The following is a 25,148-nucleotide window of genomic DNA, read 5'->3' on the forward strand; positions in this document are numbered from 1 at the left end:
ACGCTGTCATTAAAGTAATTTTGAGCATGCGATGACATTGCATCGAATTCAGGTGCAGCGTGTTATGAACTCGTATAACGCATTTTCCCGCACGAATCTGTATAAGCATGCGCAGTCGCTACTGACATTATTCTAATTTACAGCCATTATTTTCCTAATATCTGTATTAATATAACGTATTCTCATGAGCGGTCGGTGCAAGATACGGTGCTTGCGTAGTTCAATGCCAAATGCTCACGTAATCGGCATTGAAGATTAGTGTGTGTGTGGATAAGTATCAGTTCTGTAATTGTGAGCAATAAGCTGACTTCCGCCAAAACTGCCGAGTACCTTCGAGTTGCATTGACGCAGCTCGTACTGACTCCGCAGCACTTGCAGGTACAATTGCAATGAAAGTACATGGCAGTACGAGCCAGAGAAAGTATTTACTACGCATGATCCCCGTACAACTAATACTGCAAGAAATTCCGCAAGACGCGCCGGTTTTAATTACCGTTTCACTATAAAAGTTAGACAAGAATAAAAGTATAAAGTTAACATAAAATAGAAAGTTATAGTATCCATACTTTGGTTAAAACTATACCTATACCATAAACAGCACCATAAAACCAAAACTTTCACAATTACTTCGGAAACCATCACTTTCACTATCATCAATCGACAATGATCCCTCATTATTATCACAGAGAAATTCTATATAAATTAATTTACTCCTATCGGCGCGGTCCCCAATCCCCTGGCAGACGGCACGATCGACGCTGCATCCCGTCGTTGCAACTGGATTTCGATGCTGATCAACTGGCGATCGAGGATATTGCCTGGCCCGTTTTTTGCCGGTTTCCTGATCGTAGATTGCGCAAATTTCAGAAGCGGCTGCAAAATGCAATTATGTTGATAGACCAAGGAGGAGATTATTAAGTCGTGCCTCGTGGAGTGCTGAAATGTACGTATACCGGGTCGGACAAGTACTCTACCAACTGCAGTTGGCGGAACAAAAGACGGCCGGGCTATTGTAATGTACGGATAGCTGTACAATACGTTGCAGCTGATTGAATTGTTTTGTGGTCAGTTGGCAGTGGCAAGAGGCAGTTGGCAGGCAGCCCGGCATGTACTTACCTACTACCTACTACCGCAGCCGGCCTACCTGAATGACACCGTCATTGTAATTAATCCCAGCGAGGCAGGAACGAAATGCAAAGAAACGCTGCGGTCCGGCAACGTTAACGCGCAGTACTTCTTTCTGTAGCTGACGTTCTCATTCTGAACAATGCGCCTAGTACTTGTGAAGCGTACTCAGTAGTCAGAACTCAGAAGTGATGCCAAGTTACCTTGACTTTCACTTTTCCACCCAGATCTACAAACTCGCAAGTGTCATTTCACTTTCCCCACCACAACCATAATGTTAGTGGCACAACGTCACCCATGGCTCGGTGAGCCATCTTTCTCACAAAAGACTATTTAATTCTCACCGTGAAACTTCCTTCCTCGGCCGCTTGTTCATATACAATACACGGTACTTGTACGCCAGTGTATCTGTATCATACTCGTATTATGGCCTTTATGGGTTGTCGTCTATATAATATTATCGACATGGTCACTTAATACATGTGCACGTAAAATTAATTTCATTACAACACTGCAGTACCTGCTTAGCTTCTCTCTGGCTTGCTCGCATCACTGCGACGTGCGAACTGCCTGCTTGGGAGGTGTACTTCCCGGATGTGTTATCCACTGTCTATTTGTTGGTCCATATTCTTCTGCACGGAATTCCTGGGCGGAACCGGCGTCGGCCGGAGTCGGTACTGTGGGTAGCCTCGCTTGCATCTGAACGTGTCGCCACTCGCCAGATACACCGGTGTGCCTCCGCTGAACTAATTGTGCTACAGCCACTGGAGTCCTGTATCCCTACAATTAAAGGGATTGCTTGTATCAGGCTCAAGGAGTCAGCATTTCTCAACGGATTAAGCTAACTAATTTTCCAGGTAAGACCGTTAATTCGCATTAATCTCGGCATCGCTTATCGATCGCGTGCAATTGACGACCTTGTTCGTACATGTGAAAACGAAATAATTTAATACACGGTTATTAATACGCGACAGAAAACGAGGAAGAAGTTATAAATGCTGATTAATCGTTGTCCGCCCGAGCCGGTTATATGTTTATGATGTACGTAATTTTAAATTATGTGTATTACTATATGTGAAATATAGAAGGTGTCGGATATCCATATCGATATGGATATCCGACACAATAATATCATGTTTAAGCGACGTGTTTTTTTTCTAAAAACTGCCGAATTATTTGCGCACATTAAAACTTTTGCCTGGTTGTCGGAAATGAAATCCCTGAATCACACAAGCAATGGGAAATTGTAAGGGACAGGTCAGTGAGTACTTCCGGCACTGTGTGATACATTGTAGCGTGGGAATCATATTCATGGTGAGTGTTGGCGCTTGGCGTTCCTTTGTGGCGCGGTTAAGGTCTCCGCATCGGCGCTTATTGTACATCATACGCTGTTTCATGATCACGGTCAAGCTGGCTGCGACGGCATTTTGTCGGCTCCGAATCACTGCGGTTAGGCGAAACGCAGCGAGTCATCCGTCGTCAGCGCGCATTCATATAGATATAGACTATATAATATTGTAATCTGCGCCGCATCGTGATCATGCATGCGCCGGCAATTATGTTGTTACATTTCAATGCCTTTTGGGATTGTTCTGTTTTCGGCTCTGTCTTAACCCTTACGTAAGCGTAATTACCGGCTTGCATTGGCCAACGCGGCATTATTGTTAACGTTAACACAGATCTGTTTCGTGTCACCATTGCCTGACTGGAAAAATAAATAATACTATGGTTAGTCGGATACATCCGGTCCGGTCAAGTGCCCATCGCTGCGCAGCAGAGCAATTGCGTATTTTGCGACGGTGGTAATTTGGGAAAGATGATTTTGGTCAACGCACTAATTAAATAGTAAGCATAGCGCATCATTCTGTGCAGAACACTTAACCTGCTACTGTTTTAATGGAGTCGGCCATTGTTTCTCTGGTCTGCAGTTGCACGGTGCTGTACGCGCAGCGCTCTTGTTGACACTCGTTGCCGGAGTGGGACATTAGCATTGTTGTGGCGCTGTGACGTGCCGGCTAATAATTACAGTACCTGAACTGCATGTGACGCACTGAGAAAGTATTGTGGTATAAGGTACTGTAATGTTTGTGTGTGTATTGTACAATACAGATGGAGTCGAGTAGGAATTACGTTGGCTAGCGGGCAGGTAATAATTTTCTTCTTGTCCATTACACAACCTTTAATCCAATCCGCCATTCTTGCTCACGCTCGTTTAATGCAGTACATTCAGTACCGCACACCGCTAGCGTTTCCGGCCAGTGCTGTCGTATTGCTTCCTACAGGCCGCTCATGATACTGCACTGTACATGTTTACAGATGTTGCAGTGAGTGCAGATCTGTATTGTACATGCAGGTGTCCGCGTCGGCATAGAATATCATAGCCGCAGACGTTTCTTTCTTAATCTCCGGCAATAACTTTGGCAGCCGCTGCAGTGCTATTCTATATGGTTGTTTTGTTCTACCGGCATTCACTGCATGCCGATCATCCGAAAGTATCGTTTAATTTATCCATCTATCGATAGCGGGGGAAACAATTACCACTTCGGCTTGGTTAGCAGCGGCCTGTGTTTGGCAGTGGTCACTTTGGTGCGTAAAGTGGTTCTGATCCAACGCTTTTGTTGTTCCCCGTCCCGCGTCTCGCTGGGATTCATCTGCAACTCATCCATCGTACCGCTGCTTTAATTAGCTGACATCAATCAGGCAACTTGACATCTTAATTTCGTTGTATTCTTAACCCATCCAAGGGCTGACTAGGTTAATTTGAATCTGAACCAGCATTTTGCAACTGCAACCAGGGAATTGTGTGGATATAATAATATTAATCTGGTGAATTATTACTGAACGAAGGCTGATGCAATGCGCGTATAGTGCCGACGCGCCGGTCCACTTCACTGGTCAGCCACGATGAGCGTCCATAAGGTACGTCTGCCCGGGTTCCAATTCCCGCTACGTCGATTAACGTTTACGCATCTGACGTTATTTGCTGTTGTGAGACTTGCTCTAATTACAAGAGCACCACCACCGGTGCAGTGTGTACGTAACAATATTGGCAGGTGTGTCCTGCGAGCTCGTGCAATGACGGGAGGGGAACAGGCCGCTCTTGACCGGAAGTAGGGTAGGGAAGGAAATGCAAGGCCAACAACGCTACGTATTAATTGTGCGTAGTACTCGTACGCAGGAAGATGTCAGTCGTGGCAGTAGCGGTGATGAATAGCGGATATTTCGCTAATTAGCTGTATCGCTGCATGATACGCTCTGCGCTTACATAACATTACATCAGAATGCAAGCACTTGGGCGCTCTTCTGATCGGCTTACGAAATACTTGAGCTAATCGTCGACTGCGGCAGTGGCGAGTCGCAGCCGAATGCGAATCGTTCGGCCTTCAGCCATTTGATTTATTTATGCAGCATACATTATACGAGTACACTACAAGTACACATTCTTAACTGCCGCTTGTTTGTCTGCTGTTTAATTTCCCGCCTTAGTTTGAACTGCGCGACAGCGATAGAAGTATGCCTGCATATACCTAACAGTAAAGGTTAAGGAATTATGAAATTAGACATACCTATGTAAACCACGATCGCTCACGTGATGGGCAAAAACCGTACTTTACCCATTTGTGCTAATAAGTAAATTAACGCACAGGGTATCTTAGTCTACTTGTAGCGCGATTATCGTTTCTCGCTATGAATGGAATCCTGATTGCAATTGTCATGACAGACGCATCGATTCAGTTATGCAGTATTTGTTGACAGTATTTAAAGCTGATTTTATTTGCCCTGTGTACACTAGCTAGCTAATTCGTTGCCGGCGACGTAGTGGCATTTGGTATTTGCGCCGAAGCGGATCAGCGTTACAGATGAGATCTTAACTTTTAAGCCGGAAAGAGATGGCTGCGCGGACATAGTGCGGAGGCTCGCTGGCCCGGCCGGCATGCACGACTGACTGCGGAAGGAAATGCGTCATAAAAACAAATGAACTAAGAGCGCCGCAGTCGGTGTGGCGGTGTGCGAGAGCGGAACAGCTGGAGCAAGTCACAAGATCGCGTGTCGTCGCGGCCAGCGTAGCTGTAGTTGAGTGAGAGCGAGTGCCCGTCATGATCAAGCGTTTCCGCCATTGTTGACCCAGCATAACCAACGGACACATGTCGTTAATCGTATCCGTACTGTAACTTTCTTAGGTACAGTGTCGAATGGCAACACGTTGTACCTCGGAGCGTCCCGGAGCCGAAAGTTAATTTGCGCATACGCATGACCCAGTGTCCGGCGCCGGATGCTGACCACTGGCGCATCGTAACGCCTGTATAATGCAATAGTTGCGAGCCATTCCGCGCCGGGTCGGGGTCGCGAGCGAGTCGTGTTTGTCGTGACCACACCGACAGACAGCAACGCCACAGTCACTTGTTGACTGAGCTGATTATACCACACTGCAGGTACACAGTAATGCTAATGTGCATGTTTGGTCGCTCAGCACACAATAACACTCTTCCGCTCGCACAGCGAAAACAACATCCCTGCCTGCGTTGCTTTGAGACGGAGTACCGTGCGTGCGAGAATAAGTGATTGTTAGCTTACTTTCTTGCGTCAGCCTGTTATTAAACCAGCGGTGCTCAAGAATTCAGCATAAAAACCTAACAACTTGTGAATCCCGTAAAGATTTGCCACGAAATGCCGACCGCTGGCTTCTAGCTGGCGGCAAAGAAAAATAGCGGTCAGATGGAATGGGGCATGACCTTTCAAAAGCCCGGGAACGTAGCCAGGAGCAAAACTGACGTGGAGGCTTAAAATAAAACGAGACGGGGTCGAAGTAGGTGGTCGTGCTCCCTACTAAGAATCAACGGTGCATCGACAGTCGACCGCGAAGAAGCGCTCGCTGTGTGCTGCATGCATGCCGGGATTGCATAACGGCACTCACGCACCGGTTCACTGAATGACCCTCAAACACCTGTAAAGAACACCCAGGCTTTCATTTGGCGAGTGCCTTTGCCAAGTTCGGCGACGATGACCTTTCATCGTATCGGAATCTTTAAATTTTGTGAAAAGTGTAGCCGGCCAACAGAAGTGAAAAGTGAGGAGGCGCAGCCGGTCAGGAAGCGGCTTGAAAACTAAAGGGGTTGTGTATAATTAAAGAGGGTTTGGCGCAGTGCGAGAGGGAATGTACACGGGCCGCACCGGAAGCCGGCAGCGAAGCGGCGTGGCTAGTATTACTAGTAGTGTTAATGCTGGCGTGGCATGTGGCAAGCGGCGGTTGTCGGTGTTGAATGTTGGTGTTGCAATGACGCGGATTAATTTGCATGTAAATAATAGCTGATAAATATGTAAGCAACGTAAGAGCCCGCGTTAGCTGCTGATCTGATCCTGATTAGGCAGCAGCAGCGTTAGCGCTGGTCTACTTGTTGCGTGGCGGCTGCATCTGTTCATTTCCTGCCGAGCGCAGCAGCCAGACCAGCGTCTCTTTTCACGCGCATACACCATTGGAATTATATTCTTTTCTTCTGTACACAGTATACACTGCACAGTGTACACAGCACGGTAGTGTGCCGCAAAACGCTGCGTCCGCACCGCGCTGACCAACTGCGGCGATTAGCCGCTGCCTGCCGGAAAGCGATGTTCAGCGGTTTAAGGGATCTGCGGAGGTGTTTGTGGCTAATCAGCATAAACATTTGCGGATGTGTATTATACACGCGCTGTTTATACCTGATAACTTAACATGACAGACCAACCAGTCATCGTCAACACGCTGGCTGCAGGATATGAACAGGTAGCAAGTGCAGCGTTAGCGTTAACGCGCGGTGGCCGGGCATTTGTTGGCAGTTGCGTGAGCGGGATTGTGTCGTCCCAGTCGGCAGTCGCGATACACTAGCCTTAGTGCAGTGGCGTTGGCGTTGGCATTGGCACTAGGTCAGTGCGGGCGTCGCTGTTCTCTTTCCGTCATCTGCCTTCCCACGTTCACATACGCGCCACTTCCGGTGACTTGAATTCGTTCATCTTTATTAGCGTTAGCTTATAATTATATATGTGTATCTATTTATCCATCAACAGCAGGTTGTGGTTATAATTAATTTTGTGGTCAGCTTGAGGTCAGTTAGCCAGTGCATCCTTTCGGCATACAGACATATACGTTAACGGCCTCCTAGTTCATCCTGGACAACTCCGTCGTGTACGTCCTGATTCGTTAATTGACGCGCTGATCATGATTCATGAGCGGTAGAGTGTGTCGTAGTGAAGGCAATTTAACTTCCGGCTGGGCAAGCAAGAGTACTTCTTAACCAAACCGATGTCACTGTAACACCTTATAATAATTATCTTTGTGCGTTGCAGGATGCGCGGCTGGTTTGACGCCTTTCGGGAGGGGGGCGGGCCAACCCTGTACGCCTCCCAGCGCATCGCCGCCACCCACGACAACATCCTCATCGGCCTGTACGCCACCTTCGCCGCGCTCTTCCTCGCCTTCCTCCTCATTATCCCCGGAATTCGCCGCAATGTAAGTCGTTATTACGCTTATGGTTACACAAGTGGCACAACCCTGCATTTACCTTAATAAATTTTATTGTCGATTTCGCGACTTTAATTAACAAGGTACGTTATTGTTGCATAATAATCAAATATGTCACGGATTCGCCGATCCGTTTTCAATCATAAAGTGGGTATGACATTGTTTTCTCCAAATTGGTGCAGTCATTAGGAGCTAATAGTGCCGAAAGGTGGCAGTGGCTGGAATGCCGGATCGTGTACTGTACAGTGTATGTGCAGTAGCAGCTGCTGCGTTGGTGCTTTTGCGCCTCAAGTGTATGCTGGCATTGGAGCTGAGTAATGGGCTTACCTTATGTAAGACCAATTACCGCCGCATTATACATGCATCGCTGCTTATATGTATGTAGTTGTATGCTTACTGCTTAGTCTTACTGATTATGTCGGTAATTAACCGGCCTGCAATTAGCCGGCGATACATTTCTCAGCCATTTATTTCTTCTGACGTAAACAGCTGCACCGTCATTGATATATGTATTTCTGTACTACTGTATATAGGTAATAATTCCACATAATATAACAGTTTCCGCTTCGTATCTGTATAATGCAGCCATGATATAAAGTACTGATTAATTTTATAATTTTTGCTGCTTAGTGTACTGATCAGCAAGCGCTAAATTAGACAAGAAACTAACAGTTTGAATCCACTTCAAACTTGTGCTAAAAAACAAGTGACATGTATACTGTATACTGTATAGTTATTCTGTATATAGAATGGTTTTTCTTGAAAAAAATTGTACGTCGAATCGAGCGATTAAATTTCCCCGGAACCGAATATTAATTACATAGTGAGTAGAGTAGTTAAAGAAGCAGTAATAACACGTAGTTGGCTGTCGGAAGGCGGTCGATAAACCTGAGCCGGGTTGCGTACTTTGCAGAAGGTACCGACGCTGGTCCTGTTGACGGCCAGCATGTTCGTCCTGGCCAGCATCATCATCTGCCGGTTCTCGCCCAACTGGCACGTGGCCTCTTCCAGCATTCTGGCTTCTTACAAGCGCACTACGCCACAAAAGCTCCCCGGCATCATCGGCGTCCAGATCGGCCTGGAGTTCTTTAACGTTACCCTGCAGAGTACGTGGACACTGCAGTACATACACTATATTCGTAATAACACTTTACAATATTATTATAATTCTCGTTATTTCAACATTTTTATCTCACGAATAAAGTCCTACCGCGATTGCATACGCTGCTAGTTAGCAGTTGCATAATGCCGGTTAATTACAATTAATGCATTGCAGTAACGGAGGGCAATCGGAGTTACGAGAGCGCTGCCGGCAGCGACTACTCCTCCGCCAGTGATCTCCAGTTTAACGAGCGCTACTCCTGGCACGAAGGTTAGAGCTAGTTAATGGCCAATGCGGATATACTACTGAGTAGTAATGTAATTAGCTGTCCAATCTTTATTTCGATGCGTAATTAAACTGACCTCCATGATGATTTGTTTATGTCTGTAATAATGCCGGATCGTTCGAACATAGTACTGCGTACTACGATCGCGAAGCACTAAATTAAGAAATCTTGAGCATATTTTATAAAGTGTAGTACACGACGCACGTAGGCAAGTATGTAAACGCTGTGCTCCATGTTGCAGTGGAGGAGGTGCGGAAGCAGTACCAGGAGTCGCTGGAGCGCGGCCTGCCCTACCCGATCCTGACGGTGGCGGAAGTGCTGTCGATGGACGCCGGGAGTTTCGCCTGGGGCCGCAGTTACCGGCTGGCCGGCTACTACGCGGGCATCGTGCTCTGGTGGGTGCAGTGTTAATATTACTGTTGATAACTGGGCTGCAGTGAGTTCTGATCAGCACCGGCAGCGGAATCATTAATCGCTACTGGAGCTACTGCAGTGTCAAGTGTCAACTGCGGCTGATCATGACAGTACTGCTGGCATGCGTCGCCACTTGGCAGCACCGTGGCTGCATGGCAGTTGGACTGAACGCAAGTGTCGGCTTAAGAACCTGGTTACATCATGATGAGAAGTAAAGTATCCAGCCGTTTAAACGGCAGTATAACTGTGCACGCTTGCAGGTCGGCCTTGGCGTCGTGGGCGCTGATGAACGCGCTGTTCTGCCTGGTGCCGCGCTACAGCGGCTACTTCATGCTGCTGACCGGCGGCCTCCTGCTGGCCTGCAACACGCTCTACTCCAACCTCCTTCCGGCGCCCGGGCTCACCGTGCGCTTCGAGCAGGGCCTGCTGCGCTTCCAGTACGGCTGGTGCTTCTGGATGGTCCTCAGCGCCGGTAAGTCAGCTGCGACCGAGAATTTAACGGCACTCAAGTATATCTAGAGGTCACTCGACAAACGCTCCTCTCAAGAGCCGCCACTGACGCTGCACTGTCACTGCCAAGCGGCACTTTACTCGCAGGTCTATTGCAGGTCTCCTGTGCGTCGTCTTCGGCCTGGGCACCCTCATCGTCGACTACTTCTTCCCGCAGCTGCTGACGGAGGTGCATTCCAGCTGGCGCTACACCACGCGAATGCCGGCACCCCTCCCGCAGCCTTACAGCCTGTGCCACGACCACCGCCTGCGTCCGGCGTCCGCCAACGTCCACCTCCACAAGTCGGAGAGCGCCCCGGCCGCCGCCATCCAGATCCGGCCGTTCCAGGACCTGCCCTTGGCGCAGCAGCACTCCCTCTCGGCCGTCAACTGGACCTCCGACCCGCAGCACCCACCGCCCCGCACCTCACTCTACCGGCGTCAGGCCAGCACGGACAGTGCGCCCTACATGGTGGGCAGCGTCGAGGAGATCAACCGCATCTCCAATCTGCCCTTCACCGGAGCCTCCCTCGCGGCGGAGACCGCCGGAACGCTCAGCCGCATCCAGTCGGAGAAGGTCCTGCAATCGCCGTCCGGGAAAATGCCGGTGACGCGCTCGCTGTCGACCTCGGCGGACGGCGGTGTGCCGCTGCAGGAGCTGCGGGTAACGCGCGATGGGCGGGGCTATGTGGATCCCGTGGTGACCTGGGACATCAACGTCCAGGAAGGCACCGAGGAGGAGGACGCGGGCGCCGGCGAGAACACCCGGCTTTGATGACCTTTGCATCGATGACTGCTTTGTTGTTGTTTATTGTTACTGTCGCGTTGGTGTTGGAGTGAACGTGCTCGACACCTGTTGACCTTATTACAATCCGGGCTTTCTTACTGTAGCTGTTGATCGAAGCGAGCGGCCGGCAATGATTCGCGGCCGCTGAAAATGACTGTTTTAGATGTTTGTCTTTGCATGGTGCTTATTTGGAGTTGCGGCTGATTCTTCATCAGCGGGTGGATTTTCTGCAGTGCTACGATTCTTGTACAGAGCAAGTGCTGCCAGTCGAGTTAATTTGGGTAAATTAAAACGCTTTGAGTACCTGGACGGTACTCCCTGTTCGTACAGCGTATGTAATATCTATATAATGTACTTGTAGTACTGTGTAGTGTGTACACATTGATACGACGAGTACGGCTGCGAAACTGCTTTGAATAATTATTGTATCCATGACGAAATTAATTTTAATAATACTAATGTCGCGTACAAAATATCTGTCCATTTAGCAGCAGTAAAATGCAATAATGCTTAACAACTAACAAGCAAGAATAAGAGCAATTCTTCCCAATACCGACACGACTGTAGTTGCGCTATTCCGCCGCCGGAAGATTCTAGAACATTACTGTAGCCAACTACAGATAATTACGCATAAAGACAGCACCGTGTAAAAAAACACATAACGCATAAGCTGCACATTAATGACGGATGCTTCTATAAATAACTAAGAACGACGCGGAGTCGTCGCGGGAAGGCAATAAATATAGCAAGAGGCGTCTATTTTAGCAGAAAAGGCTGAATTATACACGGAGCAGAGCAGAGTCAGAAAGTAGGCGGAGGCACGAAGAATTATAGCGACGGCAGTGTCCACGCGGGAGCGGATGCATGCCGGTTGTTGATCAAGGACGCCGGTCAGCGTGATTATAGCTTGCGAATAAGATGGACTGCAACGCCGTCTGGCTTTTCTGGTTAGCATAATGTGGATAGTCGAAGGATAATAATAATTAACGTCTGTGTGTGTCAGTTAAACGAAATGCGGCGGTGTGGAAGGTGGCGGCCGTCGGGTCACCGGTTCACCAGTTCTGGTTGGTCTTCTTCTCGACGGTCATGACCAGCTTGTTGCCCTGGTTGATCAGCGCCTGCTGCGCCTGCTGGTGCGTCCAGCCGCTGACGTTCTGCCGGGGATTCTCGCCGATGAAGCACAGCTGGTCGCCCTCGTCCAGGCCCACCTGTCGGCAATGAAGACGCAGGTATGAGTGACCTTTGGGTCGCTACAGTGTAACCCTAGCTTGTTCTGACAGCCAGCAACAGCGCCGGACACCCACTGACCTGTTGCGCCATGGAGCCCGGCGTGACCTTGGAAATGACCAGCGACTGGCCAAAGTCCCGCCCCCCGAAGACCTGGAAGCCCCAGGGCGTGTTCTGGTTGGGCCGCTCCATGCGCACCGTCCGCTTGATGACCGAGGGCTGGCCGCCGCCCCCCGCGGCGCCCGCCCCCGGGCTCTGGCTCGGCTGGTTGGCGGCCTTCTGGAAGCCGCTGCTCTCGATGATGGCGTCGCCGCCGCGCTGCACCGTCATGATGAGGTTGTTGCCCTGGTTGGAGACGGCCTGCACGGCCTGGTGGTACGGCAGGTTGTAGATGCTCGTCGCCGGGTCACCCACGCTGTAGATCATGTCGCCGGCCTACACAATTTGGCGTATAAACGGTAATTAGTTAAATGATTATAAACTGCTGGTGATTCAATTAAATTGTTGGTTTTTCTTATTTTTATTGCCTTTTTAAATGGCAAGCCAGGACTATGTATATTGCACCATAGCTGACGCCTTGGCGGGGGCGCTGTTGACAGACACGCGCTGATAGTCACGCCGTCACTGCCAGCGCAACTGCCACCGGAAGTCGCTACAGTTGGAGCAGTTTGTGCAGCCGTCTTCGGTCGCCAACAAACAAACCAACTCCAATTTTAGACATTCACAGCGTAAGCGGCGCGTAATCTGCCTCTTCCTCTGATACATAGCCCAGACGCAGGAGACTGGACGGGCGACTGCATATAAGCGGCGCGAGCGTTATTTATGAGCGCTGTATACAATTTGTATCGCTTTTGACGTCAGTAATGGAGGCAGTTTGGCGACACGCCGAGGTTTGCTTAAACCACTGCCGCGCTCGCGTTAACACAGCACAGCACGCCATGCCGGTAAAATATAAATTAAACCATCCGGCAGAATTAAATTTGGTAGTTGTGGTTTTTTAGACTGTCTTACCAGCAGCACATACAGCAGTGCCAGTATATATAACCATATAAGTACTTCTATAGATACCGATACTGTATTTGAAGAAATTTAATAAATGGAATAAAGGTATCGCTAGTTTTAATTTGAGCTGAATGGGACTGACCTGCAGGCCGACATCCTCCGCCATGGACTCGGGCCGGACAGAGATGATCCTGAGCGGACCGCCGTCGCCGCCGGCGGTGCGGAAGCCCCAGTCGATGGCCATGCCCTGGCCGGCGCGCATCTTGACGGTGAGGCGCATGATCTCCTGGGGCGGGCGCGCCATGCTCATGTTGTTCATGTTGCTGTTGGCGGACGAAGGGTAGTTGTTGGCGTTGCTGCCTACGAAGGAGGGCGGCGTTTGGTTGTAGTTCTGGAGGGGGGCGGGGCCTACTCCTAGCCCGGGGCCGGGAGCGGGGGCGGGCGCAGGCACGGGGCTTTGGCTTTTAATGGTCTGCACTCCGCCGGCGCCGGAGGAGCTGATGGGCGGAGGGGAGCGGATAGCGTAGTCGCCGCCTCTGTTCACGCACAGACACCGCGCTCAGCTTAATGTTCACTGTGTTGGCTATTCGCTGTACGTGTATAACACTATCTATACATGCACGAAATTTGTGCAGCAGGTACAATATATATGCCACTATAACTAGCCACACGTCACATTACTACTCAGTAGGAAGGGGAGCAAAACGGCCGGCAATACTGTAATATATTACGGCGCTTCGGTTTCGACAGCTCCAGGAGTGAGCAAGGAAAATTAAAATGCCCGAAGGCGTCCAGCACTGAACCAAAACTCTTCTGCGCCTCTATCCCGCTCCCGGGACGAGGTTTGGAGAGAAGAGGCCGAATGAAGTGCCACTCGTCCAGACGTCCCCGCCCCTTGTCATCCAGCGCCGGTCCAGCGGCGGCCGGAAGCGAGACAAATGGGCTATTTGTCAAAGTGCTGAATGGATGCGCACGGCAGAACAGACGGGAGTGCCGGCGGAAACGAGGCTTAACGAGCTGTTTGCCGATTGCACGCCTGCGCAAAGTGGACGCGTCACGCGAATGCGCCATGCATAGCCTGGGCCCTGGGACCGGCCTCTTTCCGTTCGCCCGAAAGCAGTAACTGAACGTTATGGACGAAATCACGCTAGTGCCATTCCAGAGAAGTATCGCTGCTCAGAAAGCAAGGACGGTATTGGCAAAATGGGCCGTCTATATCATGCTGATCGTATGTCCACGATATATGCCCTTGTTGGCAGTTGGCGGGCCAGCAGTAAGGCGGTGTACTTCCGGGCGCACAGCTGATCGACCTGCATTGCTGGGCGGCGTTGCATGCACTTCTTACTTCCGGAACGGACGACTGCGCATGCAGCACTAGCAGTCAGTAGCCAATCTGCCTAAACGGGAACATTGCCGCAGAAGACTTAATTTGCTACGAGAGAATGATTGTACGAGACGAATGCGACGCATGGGACATGATCAGGAGAAGCTATCGCCTTCCGGCTCTGCATGACACCTGTACACATCCTCACACGTTCCTATGCCGGTCGACCGATTCCGCACTAGACACAACGGCAAAGGGCACTCTTCCCCTTCACGTACAAATACATGATGTATTTGACTGTGCATAATAAGCATTTAAATTATACAGTAAGCAGTCAAATGAGCGCAGGACACAGTCCGCATCACTAATTATAATTATCGTATTGGCAATCAGTGCCGAAAGGGCATCGCATACGTACATGTGCAGCGAATCAGTGAATGGCAAAAGGGCAACGGAAGGATGCAGAAGATCAAAGGGCAACGAGAGGGATGCGGGCAGGGAAGGCGAAGGTATCTAGCTAACTCTCTACAGGAAAGACACTTGGGAATGCTCTGCTCAGTGTGGCTGGCGCACTATGTTCAGGCACAGACAGCGAATTTCACGCTTGGATAAACGAGCAGACAGTCTGATAGTCGGATTATAACGGCAGCTATTTCGCTAGCTGGCTAATTAAGCTAACGTATACAAGTGCCGTATCAGTGCCGAGAAGACACTAGCCGTACGTAATCAACCGCCAGTTTAATACTGCGATAAATCCGCTTCCCCGCTGCATTTCTCAGCCCGTCGTCAACGCGCACCCAATAGGCCAACGGGCCCAATATATACCAACAGCGTACGTACTAATGTTAACTTTGCAGTATTCCCCAGCTAGACACGCGGGGCAGAGCAGTGGACGGGACGGGATGAGTCGGCGTCCTGGCAGATTTATTGGCTGAGCCGCGGGCGTCAGTTTCTGTACAATCTGCCTGCTGCGGATCGTCATGATTTTCTGCTGCAGCCAGTCTGAGCCAGTGCACACTGCAGACGGCAGCTGTATTTGTACTGCCTCGTGCTCGTAGTGATTAGTCATTCATTTCGGTTCATCATTCCCACGGCTACAACCATGAGAACGGGCTTGCGCGTGTTCTGAATAGCGGCGTATAAATACAGTCCGTAATCTCCCGGCCTGCCGGACACCCTCGGTAGAACTAGTACTCGTGCTACTGCACGTCACAACGAGACATACTGGAAAACTCTGCTCAAGAGCTTGTGTACCGGCATGCACATGTGACATAACGGATAGCGCAACAGCTGCGAGCGCCTTCTACGAGCTTGCGCGGAGCGGATCGAGCTTCGTCCGTCGGCTGTGGCTCTCCATGAGTCTCCAAGGCAGTGCATCTCGTTCTCCTGTCGAGCCTTTTTTAACTACTACGGATGGCTGCATGTCCGGGACCCGGGCGAAGGAGGGCAGGGGCACGGCGGCAGCTACCTCAGACATGTATGTCTGTTGAACGGGACTAAGAGTCAGCGATATACCGAGTGGAGTATAAACGGCGCTCCATCTCCGACTGCGTTTGTTTCCCCAGCCGGTCGTCTACTCCGGTCCTTTCTACGAAATTCCTTAACAGATGGACGCCCGAGTCCAGTCGAACGAGCCCCTAGCGCCACAGTTCACTTATCGTGCGACTAAGATGTGTGTTGTTGGTACCGCGTAAGGAACTGCTACATAGAGTGCCGACTGTCGACTGACATGGATCTCTTCTGTGCAACCTTACACCGGCGGTTGCGGCCCCCTGTCTCCCACAGCTGGACTCGCAACCGTATCTGCCAGTCTTGCTGCTGCAGTCAAATACAACGGGCGCAATTACAAAACCCTTACGGCGCGGCGTCACCCCGCTGCCCGCAGACCTTTAGGACACTAATGGCAAGTGCATCAGCTGTGTGGTCCGCATCCTATCCTCTTGCTCTTGGCCTGGTGTGGAAGGCAGCACTATAGCTGTGCACGGCACAGTCGCACGGACTACGACCAACTATAGCTATAAACCGACGTCGGCCGACCGGCATGTGAAATGTCGCTGATATGATCGACAGGAATCTTTTTGTCTTCCCTTTTCAACATTTTGTGCATTGACGGAAGTGGAAATTGCAAAGGGCCGTGCCATGCATCCAAGCCCATTATGTACAATCTTCATGGTTATCGCTCACACCACCTCCTTAACTGTTCATGCGCATGCTTACAGTGGAAAGTCAAGGGAAGTGAGTGGTGAAGAGACGTTGGCACTGACCTTTGGACAGTCATGATGATCTCGTTGCCCTGCCGGACCAGGGCCTGTTGCGCCTGCTCGTGCGTCCAGATGGTGGCGTCCGCCGGCGGATCCCCGATGTACGTCACGAAGTCACCTGCAAATGCAACCACAGGTCCACAACAACATCTTGACATGCGCGCTCATGTTCACTCAGCGCCGTCTTATATAGTGACAACTGCACGTGTCCGCGGCTGTCCTTTCACTTCGGCAGCGGACCGGAAGCGGCAGCTACGTTTTACTGGTGCCGCAGTGCGCATGTAGTGCAGGCGTGAGGCGCACGTAACTACGTACACTGTATACACTGCTGTACGTACCGGCCATTAGTCCCACTTGTTCCGCTAGACTTCCAGGGGTCTGCAAATGCCACCAACTTAGTCACTGCATAGCATTCTCTCATATGACAAACAAGATACTTACTGTACGTGTTGCTCAACACTGTTGCCATTATTACGTTCTGCCGCGTGGACGCACAGACAGCTGTACAGTGTGCCACACCCTAACTAATAATTATCTATCTGTATGTGCTGTCAGAAGAGGTATTATACACTTTTATGATTCGCTTTTTTCTGGCACTAAGTTTAATACGCCGCAACGTTTGCATTGCTCCCCTCTTCTTTACCCTAACTGCGCGATATCGCCTCCCAAGTTCTCGTTGACCTTAACTCCAACAGACCGCCGATGACTGGTCTTGTCACAGCCACAATTAGCGCATACGTTTGCCAACCTGTGTCAGATTCTTCATATTAAACTATGGGATATGGTACAAGTAGCACATTCGTGTTTCGCGTATTGCATTTAAGGCGATAAATACATGTAAAGCAACGGGCAACCGCTAGTCGGCGTTCGTGTACGACTACGATGCCGCTCTGGCTTCCGCCAGGGACCTGTTTCCTGCCGGCGGTAAAAATCTGCGGTCCACGTGCGGATTGCACACTGCTCATCCCGCCGCTTGACGGACCGGCGCCGGGCGATCGCTTATTGCATGCTAACATGACGTCCACGAACGCTTCCTCTCTCGCACTGATCACGTACAGAGTTACAGTACTAATTGGAAGAAAGCCGCTTACGTACGTGGCGCTTCATTATGTAATACGTAATAGTCCGCTAGCATGATTTATTCAGTAATTAGCAGGCTGGTCTGCTCAGCCTCGCTGCTGCGTCTGCGACCGATGCCGGCACTGGCAGTTAACTGTTACTCTACGGGTAGGCATCGGAAATGAGAGATGTCACACAAAATAATCTTTGCGCAGCGCTAAATCTTACTTGACGTTGCGTCAATTTAGACAAATATACTTCCGCCGCAACTACCAAACAGCATCAATAATCACTTACTTACGTATGTACAGATACAGTACGTGCAACTACGAGCGCAACATGAAAAGTTTTGTTTCTACGTAAATTGTATGGAAGAATGGGAGAGTGTGGCGGCGTGTGCCAGCCGTGGATTTAGCGTTATATCTGTAGCGTTATATCTGTAGTAGCCAGATACAGTAAAAACTAAAAACCTATTTAATTTGGATAAGCAGTCTATGTTAGTTTATCGGCTATTGGGGTTTTCGCAAAACTGTGTTATATGCTCGCCCGTGCACGGATTGAACAATACCGAATTATGAGTATTATTTTCAGCACGAACCAAGCTCTTTGTTCTACTTGGCGCCGCTTTCTGCGAGATGGGAACAAGTACGCTCGATGCAGTGTACCGGGCAGTTGGATATGTTATAATAATTACATTGCAGCAGCTGGGCATATACAAACATTTGATTACTGTCTATACATAAAATATGTGCCGCGAGAGCGACTTACAATTTTGGTGATTTTGAGCTGCTCGCTGTAGTCGACGCCGCCGGAAATGCGGAAGCCCCACTTGACGGAGTCGTTGGGTCGGCGCATCTTCACCGTCAACTGCATGATGCGTTGTGTGCCCGCCATCTTCTAGCTGCGATGGATGACGATGGCACGAGGATCGTCTCAGTGTTGCGGCGATTATTCAGTTCTTGGTCTCCACTACACGCAGACGTCCGCCGGAGAATTCAGTGGAATCAAACGGCAGGAAGAGGATGAATACTGGCCGCGCAGACAGCAGGGAAGCGCGTGTCGTTTATTGGTCGTCAGGGAAAGGCCGGCGGTGGCGGGGTCCCGACATGGTCAGCCGATCCAGGACATGTCGGAGGAGTTCGTCACAACTGCAAAAGAGAGGCCACACGTCTTATCTAATAGCTGGCAGAATATGTGTCCTTCTCGTGAGCAATGTATCTATCTATCCGTCTAATCTAGGTCTCGCGCTTCCTACATCACATCCAAGTTAGGCGCTGCTCGCTCGGAACACGGATAAAGGCGCAGTTGTTAAGAAAAACACTGCCAGGCTTGTCAACACACTGCACTGCCTCGCGTATTCCGCATCGGCAACGGCAAAAGCACTGGAACCGGCATCAGCAGCGCCACAACAGTCAACAGCTGCAGCCATTACGACACACATAACGCTAGCGCTACATGCCCGAATGCCCGTGCCACCCAAAGAGCAGCGGAGTGCTCGAGCTATAGCGGCCGAGAATTCGCATCCTTCTGCAGTCGATCAGCACCGACCCTGCCTAATGTTTTTCTTCTGCGTACTACCTTCATACTGCACGCTGTGCGCAGCGTCCCACGCACAGTGTACCGTGAGAACGTACATCCGCCGCGACTGAATCAACTGAATCAACGTGAAACAGCGCCAATCCCGGATGTGCAACTAGTAACTTCGAATCACTACACTCATTTGCCATTCAGCACTGAACTGCTCTTAAAGACTGGGGATTATATTCCGGCAGTTGGTGCCAGCACTTATATCTATAGTTATTTGTGGCCGAAGCCTAACATAACCTTTCATTAAATTTCACTCCGAATTTTGTCCCAGAATTCACAAATTCTGCCGGCAATCTTGCGCCGAGCATGAAAGAACCGTGGAAACGTTTTAAAACAACAGCATACTCGCAGACGAGTCGGGGTTAATTGCAAGAGTTGCAAATGTACATAGTTCACACAGAGATATATCAGCTAGTGACCGTGAGCTGACCAATTAAGTTCTTGTGCGCAGATTAATTTTTCTGTAAGCACTGTAATTACATTATGCCAGCTAGACAAAAATGCGTTGGTTTGCTTTCAAACGATCAATCTCCGCAGCTTCCGACTGATTGCCGGTGCCACATAAACAAGTACACAGGCCAACGTTAGTGCCGCGTAAACCCGGCATGACCACGACAACACGGGCACAACGCGGGCTTGTTGTCTAAAAATACGCGGACTGCCGCATTAAACTGGTGTTGTGCGGTTACGTCAGCGCTGGCGCTGCAGCAGCCAGCAACGACGGACGACGGTCTATTTTTGGCCGGCATTAATATTGCAGCGGCAACTCAACTGGCAGGCGGCGCACTGCAACCGACAGTGTTTACAGAAGCCGCAGATAAAATCATCATCATCATCAGCGCCGGGGAGTTGGCCCGGCAAGCACCAGGCAGAATGCAGATGCCAGTTTGCCGGGAGGGAGCTGACAGGGAGCAAAAGCGCATCAGTCATCACAGACCCAACTATTCCGCTTGAAAACTCTGCAGCTTCCGGTTACGCCACACTGCCGGCAGTCCCGCCGCGAAGCCTTGTTTCTTCATTTTCAACGCAACTACGGAATGGTCACTCCAGTCCGTGTTTCCGGTGCTTCCATAACAAAATGCTCTGCTACGCTGCATCGCTTCGAATTAGGAATTGCATGGAGTATGGATCCAGTACCGATCCAGACATACCCTCAGCCCGCTGGAAACGCTCGTCGAGCCTAAAGGAGCTGGAAGAAAATCACTCAAGCGATTAGCGCATTATAACGGGGCGCCACGTGAAGACTTCATTCAGCTGGCACTGCCTGTTTAATTTCGGTCCGCCCGCTAACCGCTTCCACTGCTGAACGCGGACTGTGCTTGATTAGTGTTTTGCCAGGATAATCTGTTTTCCTACGCAGTGTCAATCTGCCAAGCATAACAGTTCGTCCGAGGCGACAGTTTGCCATTAGTTAATGTCCCGGCTTTTTAATGGTCTGCCGAAAGCCTAACTGCTTTCCTTCGCTACACATACAGTACAAATTTCCGGCCGTCGTTAGAGACCCGAGAAGCTAGCGGCAGCGTGACCTTTGCTGGCAGCCCGGTGGACATTGTCCAGTCAAACTTCTCAGATATCACGAGTATTTCATATTCTAGCCAACTGCCGCCATGCAGCTGTTCGCGGAGTAGTGAGTTAGCACGTCGCCTGAGTAACTCGAGCAGAACAATGGAAGACGATGTGGGTCGTGAGAGTGAGCGCAACAACGCAGCCGGTCGTTTCTTGTCCCTGTCGTACTGTATATTACGCGATGCTTCTATATCGGGTCGTAAAACGCCGGAAGATTGATTACTGACTGCAAGAGCGGAATGCAGCGATTACTGCGGCGCCTTCAGTGCAATAACGCGCCCGGCTGAGCTGACTCAAACTGCCGACTCGGCAGAACAGAATAATGATGGTTTCACACACGCAACGCCAACCGCAACTTATGTAGTCCACTCCAGGTACGGATGCTGTGGTCGCCGACGTAATACACATCACGCCGGCTCTAACCAGCCAGCACTTTGCTCGTCAGCGGTAAATTAAACCTTGTCGCTAGTCTGACTCACTGTTGCTGTGGCGCAGCGGGAAGTGTCCGAGTCGGACATTGCAGAACATCAGGTTAATACTGATAGGTTTTCCCATCGCAATCCTATCGCGGTAAACCGGGTGAACTGATGTGCACACTGCCCACCTTCAAATGCACGTGAGTCACTCTGGCCAACCCTGGCCGCTACACCAGCCGCCACAGGAAGGCGTTGGCCTGCTGCATCACTGGGCGGTGGCCAATATCAACGCAGCCGACGGAAATCGTGCGTTTGATACTACGACTATTTGTGCAGATATCATTTTGATTTATCACATCAACAACAGCAGAAAATAAAATAATTGACGCCCGCTGCAGTATACAACGATGTATTATACTACCGCAGCCAATTACCCCAAGCACCTATATAGTATACGCCCTACATACACGAGCCCATCAAGCCCAGCTAGTGGTGTTAAAATTAATGTCTGTTCTGAGATGCCCGATAGAAAACGCGTATTCCTCAGTTAAATAAACGAAGGAAATTGCAGGGACATACCTTGAAGTGCACGGGATGGCTATACACGTTCTCTTAATCCAGTTTTGGTGCAAAATAATAAAAAAAGCCTGGATGAGGGCAGATTTAGACGGCGTATATCCTGTCACCACGGAAGCGCAGTGGTAAATAAGAGCACAAGTGCCGAGCGGAAGTAATCAGGCCAATGACAGTTAGTTAAAAAATGTCAGTGCGCCTCCGTTATCGTCAATCTGCCACCGGAATCTTACGTGAAAACAGCCGAATAGTTGTTACAGATTCAAAATGTCGCTGCAGATATGGTGGCGTGCAGTGCTGCACATGCTGGCATTCGTGTAAGTACTTGTGATAAATTGTGCAATGCTGCTGTTGTTGTCCAGATGCGATTCGGATCGGACCGCATCGGATACCTAACATAACGTGAGTTGAAGTGGCGGAGCAGTCAAACATGTGCTGCCAGTACTGCTTACCTATATTTGGCGCAATTACGCAGTTAAGCTTAACCAACGTGCTGTAGCTACTCTATGTATCCACTACGTGTACATATTTATGTACCGTACACGTATATACGAGCAGACGCAATGCCATTACAATTTTAACATTCGGCAAATGCTATGTAGTACTTACGTGTTGCTTATGGCTTAATATACAGTACCACCTCTTCGTGGTTAAATATTCAACTTTAAAGTAGTACGTACTAGTACTGCGCTATGACATTGTTATTACTAGTATCGCATGCGTGAGAATGTACAGCCGAGCCGACACCGTCCAAGCCTCCAGCGTAGGTGCTGTACGAGACCGGCTTGGGACATGCATTAAATTCCGGTTGGTATTGTACAGTACATGTACACCGGCAGTAGTCAAGCGGCTACTAACACGATGCCATTAAACATCAATAATAATAATCAGCATTACGGTGCTCGTATAGTCGATATAGTGCAGTCGCGTAGGTATGCCGAGATACGGAGGTATGTGAGATTGTGAGTGCTGTACAGATATGGGCTGCCAATCGATATTCGGCCGTATATCTATCGTCAAAATCAATGCGAACGCGATTGTATGTGTATTTGTGTAAGTGGGCCGGTGCAATATGGCTGCGCAACAAGCGTGAATATGACTGCAAAGTCCCCCGGGCACACCTTGCTCTTGAATATGCACTCTGATTCCGACTCGCCCGGCTGATTTTGAGTTCCGTTAGTGTACTGGAGAGTCCTCTAGACGGTGGTGGACCGACAGTTGCTTCTCTCCGCGGTGCTGCCTGCCTCCTCCGGCTGGCATCCTTAGGTATCAACGAATCATCGATGTGCAAATTCTCTCAAAATAAAAAAAACATCGCATTTCCTAACCGGCGATACAATTACTACATAATAATACAGTAATTTATCATGTAAGTAAGAATTGTAAGCCCTTATTTACAAGCCTTAAGTTCCAGTGATACCGGACAATATAGGCACATATTTACAGATGTTCGAGTATGTATAAGTATATATATTCCAGTGGAATATATTAATCTTCTTTATTAAATTTTCATCGCGACACAACAGTCATCAGTCAATACTATGTCTGTACTTCTATAGATATACGTTCCCGTGATACCGGAATACAAAGCAAATTTAGGTAAATTTTATTATCTTGTGCAACCGGAACCTCCGTGAATCAGGGAGCAGTTGCACGTTGCCTCAAGAACTGTTGTAAAACATTAGAACATTTTACCAGTCATTTACCGTATATTTACAGTCATTTATCACCATTTTACCAACCGTTCCTACCAGATACAGCCTCTATACGCTCTTTGCGTCATATGTTTCTACTATTTTATTAATTTCTATTTTTCAGTATTGAGCTGTCTGTAGTTTTCGATGGGCAGCGATTGCTTGTGCTGAAAACGCTAAAATAAACTAACTCATAATCACCGGCACTAAAACTGAACTGAAACTCGTACTTAACGCAACAGCTGCAAATTTTCAAGAGTATAAGATAGCCAGCCTAGCCTTGCATTCGATTATTAGGACCCAGTCTAAGGCATTGCATATTTGCTGTGTGAATCAGGAAAATAATTCTAGTTTGATAATTTACATTGTTAGATAGCTCTAAATTACTGGCAAAATACGGTCTTTCCGAAAATGTTGGAAACCACAATTATAAATAAGTTTTATAATAACTTGCATTGCAGGCAGACGCTGATGTGCGCAAGTAATTTTAAGTTCATGTAACTGAGAGAAATAGATTTTGTTGTGAATAAGTATAACTTTCAGGTGCGCCCTCCTCCGTGTATATAAGAGAAACCACCGGTTGACCGTAAGAACATTGATTCTCGTCGATGTAGTCATATCGTTTATTGTTCCGAGCATATTATTTTGGTCTTCGGAAGAACAAGTGAGCAACTTGCGGATTCGCTGGGGCAAAAGGAATCAAAGCTGGTCCATTTACTCGTGCTTAATAAGCTGGAAATTAAATACTTGACACTTTATTACTGTAATATATTATCTGCAGAGTATATGGAATCGCCTCCTTCGAGAACCGGGATTTGTAGCATTTCCGGCGCTAATGCCGTAGCCTGTTGCCAATGATGCATGTCCACCTGCATCTTCCCGCATAATTCCATTGATATGCAGCTACGTACTGGTAAATATGCCTACGCTGATGCCCGTATAGAAAGGCTTTTGCAACCATTGTGCGTCGTCGACTTTCTCGCCAGCAATTTACACAACGGCTTTTTCTTCACTCCCACGACCGGGATTCCTTCCCGTACGCGTACAGGATACTCCTGCCGGAATGGCAATTGGTGTGGCCCAAAGCCAACTCTTTTGGTCCCCGGTATTTTATTACAGATAAATGGCGCAGAAACTTCTTGCGGTGTGCGACATTCCTTGTAACTCCTGCGTTATTAATTGCTTCATTGTGTTAATCATTTTTGCGCTTGAGTTAGCCACAGCAGGAACTGGTGTGTTGAAGCAGCGACTCCCTAATTGGTTTCCAATTCATATAGAACCCGGCGCAAACTATGACGCGCAGCATGGTGACCTTTCTCTGACCTTGCTTTCTTATTGATCTTGCTCCAGGACTTTTCATTGTAAGTATTCGGTTTTCAGTATTCTATCCACCCTTAGTTTTGCAATAATTAAGTACTTACTGTAATTTACAGCAGCTGCGTGTGTTACAGCTGTATTGTACACAGTACCGGTAAGTACCGCACTACCTGTAGCTTCCCAATGATCATGGTGAACCCGCGCGCACGTTAGCCATCACCGTTTCATGTATCTCAGCCTAGTGAGGGCCGGAAATTAAATTGACATAAGAACAGAAAACAAGCACAACGAAGAATGGTGACGGTCCGATATTTAAATGTCGACCTGGTAAATTGGAGAAGTCTGCTAACATACAGGCAGAAGGCCGGGGACCTTCAGTTCCCGTGTATAAAAATTAATATCGTCAGGTATTCGACGATCACT

General features: G+C 49.1%; 2 protein-coding genes across 5 annotated transcripts; one reads left to right on the forward strand and one right to left on the reverse strand.

The window, feature by feature from the left end:
- Positions 1–1,472: 1,472 nt before the first annotated feature.
- Positions 1,473–10,998, forward strand: LOC129598325 (dual oxidase maturation factor 1-like). 3 transcript variants are annotated; one of them, XM_055496171.1, is made up of 7 exons: positions 1,473–1,982; positions 7,447–7,609; positions 8,535–8,727; positions 8,898–8,993; positions 9,251–9,404; positions 9,684–9,895; positions 10,032–10,998. In XM_055496171.1, exons 2-7 carry the CDS (start codon positions 7,448–7,450, stop codon positions 10,685–10,687), a joined length of 1,473 nt encoding a protein of 490 aa, XP_055352146.1. In that variant the 5' UTR covers positions 1,473–1,982; position 7,447; the 3' UTR covers positions 10,688–10,998. The 3 variants fall into 3 exon arrangements, with proteins under 3 accessions (XP_055352146.1, XP_055352144.1, XP_055352145.1); XM_055496169.1 differs by lacking the exon at positions 1,473–1,982 and adding an exon at positions 3,356–4,044; XM_055496170.1 differs by lacking the exon at positions 1,473–1,982 and adding an exon at positions 6,899–7,285.
- Positions 10,999–11,129: 131 nt separating this feature from the next.
- LOC129598326 (uncharacterized) lies at positions 11,130–22,289 on the reverse strand. Of its 2 annotated transcripts, XM_055496172.1 has the most exons (8): positions 22,167–22,289; positions 21,721–22,106; positions 18,341–18,720; positions 16,852–16,891; positions 16,517–16,631; positions 13,071–13,464; positions 12,008–12,361; positions 11,130–11,907 (listed from the first exon to the last, which is right to left on the reverse strand). In XM_055496172.1, the coding sequence occupies exons 3-8, from the start codon at positions 18,464–18,466 to the stop codon at positions 11,752–11,754; spliced, it is 1,185 nt and encodes a 394-aa protein (XP_055352147.1). In that variant the 5' UTR covers positions 18,467–18,720; positions 21,721–22,106; positions 22,167–22,289; the 3' UTR covers positions 11,130–11,751. The 2 variants fall into 2 exon arrangements, with proteins under 2 accessions (XP_055352147.1, XP_055352149.1); XM_055496174.1 differs by lacking the exons at positions 21,721–22,106; positions 22,167–22,289 and adding an exon at positions 18,828–19,087.
- Between the last annotated feature and the right edge of the window lie 2,859 nt (positions 22,290–25,148).

This window comes from Paramacrobiotus metropolitanus, unplaced genomic scaffold (genome assembly GCF_019649055.1).
Source record: "Paramacrobiotus metropolitanus isolate TYO unplaced genomic scaffold, Prichtersi_v1.0 Parri_scaffold0000119, whole genome shotgun sequence".
NCBI lineage: Eukaryota > Metazoa > Tardigrada > Eutardigrada > Parachela > Macrobiotidae > Paramacrobiotus > Paramacrobiotus metropolitanus.

What these genes read in the sequence shown, in the direction of transcription:
- LOC129598325 (XM_055496171.1), top strand. Translation starts at nt 7,448, where the DNA reads ATGCGCGGCTGGTTTGACGCCTTTCGGGAGGGGGGCGGGCCAACCCTG. An exon ending in TCCCCGGAATTCGCCGCAAT is followed by an intron (nt 7,610 to 8,534) that starts GTAAGTCGTTAT and finishes CGTACTTTGCAG; the next exon opens with AAGGTACCGACGCTGGTCCT. An exon ending in TACGCGGGCATCGTGCTCTG is followed by an intron (nt 9,405 to 9,683) that starts GTGGGTGCAGTG and finishes GCACGCTTGCAG; the next exon opens with GTCGGCCTTGGCGTCGTGGG.
- LOC129598326 (XM_055496172.1), bottom strand. Translation starts at nt 18,466, where the DNA reads ATGGCGGGCACACAACGCATCATGCAGTTGACGGTGAAGATGCGCCGA. An exon ending in ACAAGTGGGACTAATGGCCG is followed by an intron (nt 16,632 to 16,851) that starts GTACGTACAGCA and finishes TTGCATTTGCAG; the next exon opens with GTGACTTCGTGACGTACATC. An exon ending in ATCATCATGACTGTCCAAAG is followed by an intron (nt 13,465 to 16,516) that starts GTCAGTGCCAAC and finishes GTGCGTGAACAG; the next exon opens with AGGCGGCGACTACGCTATCC.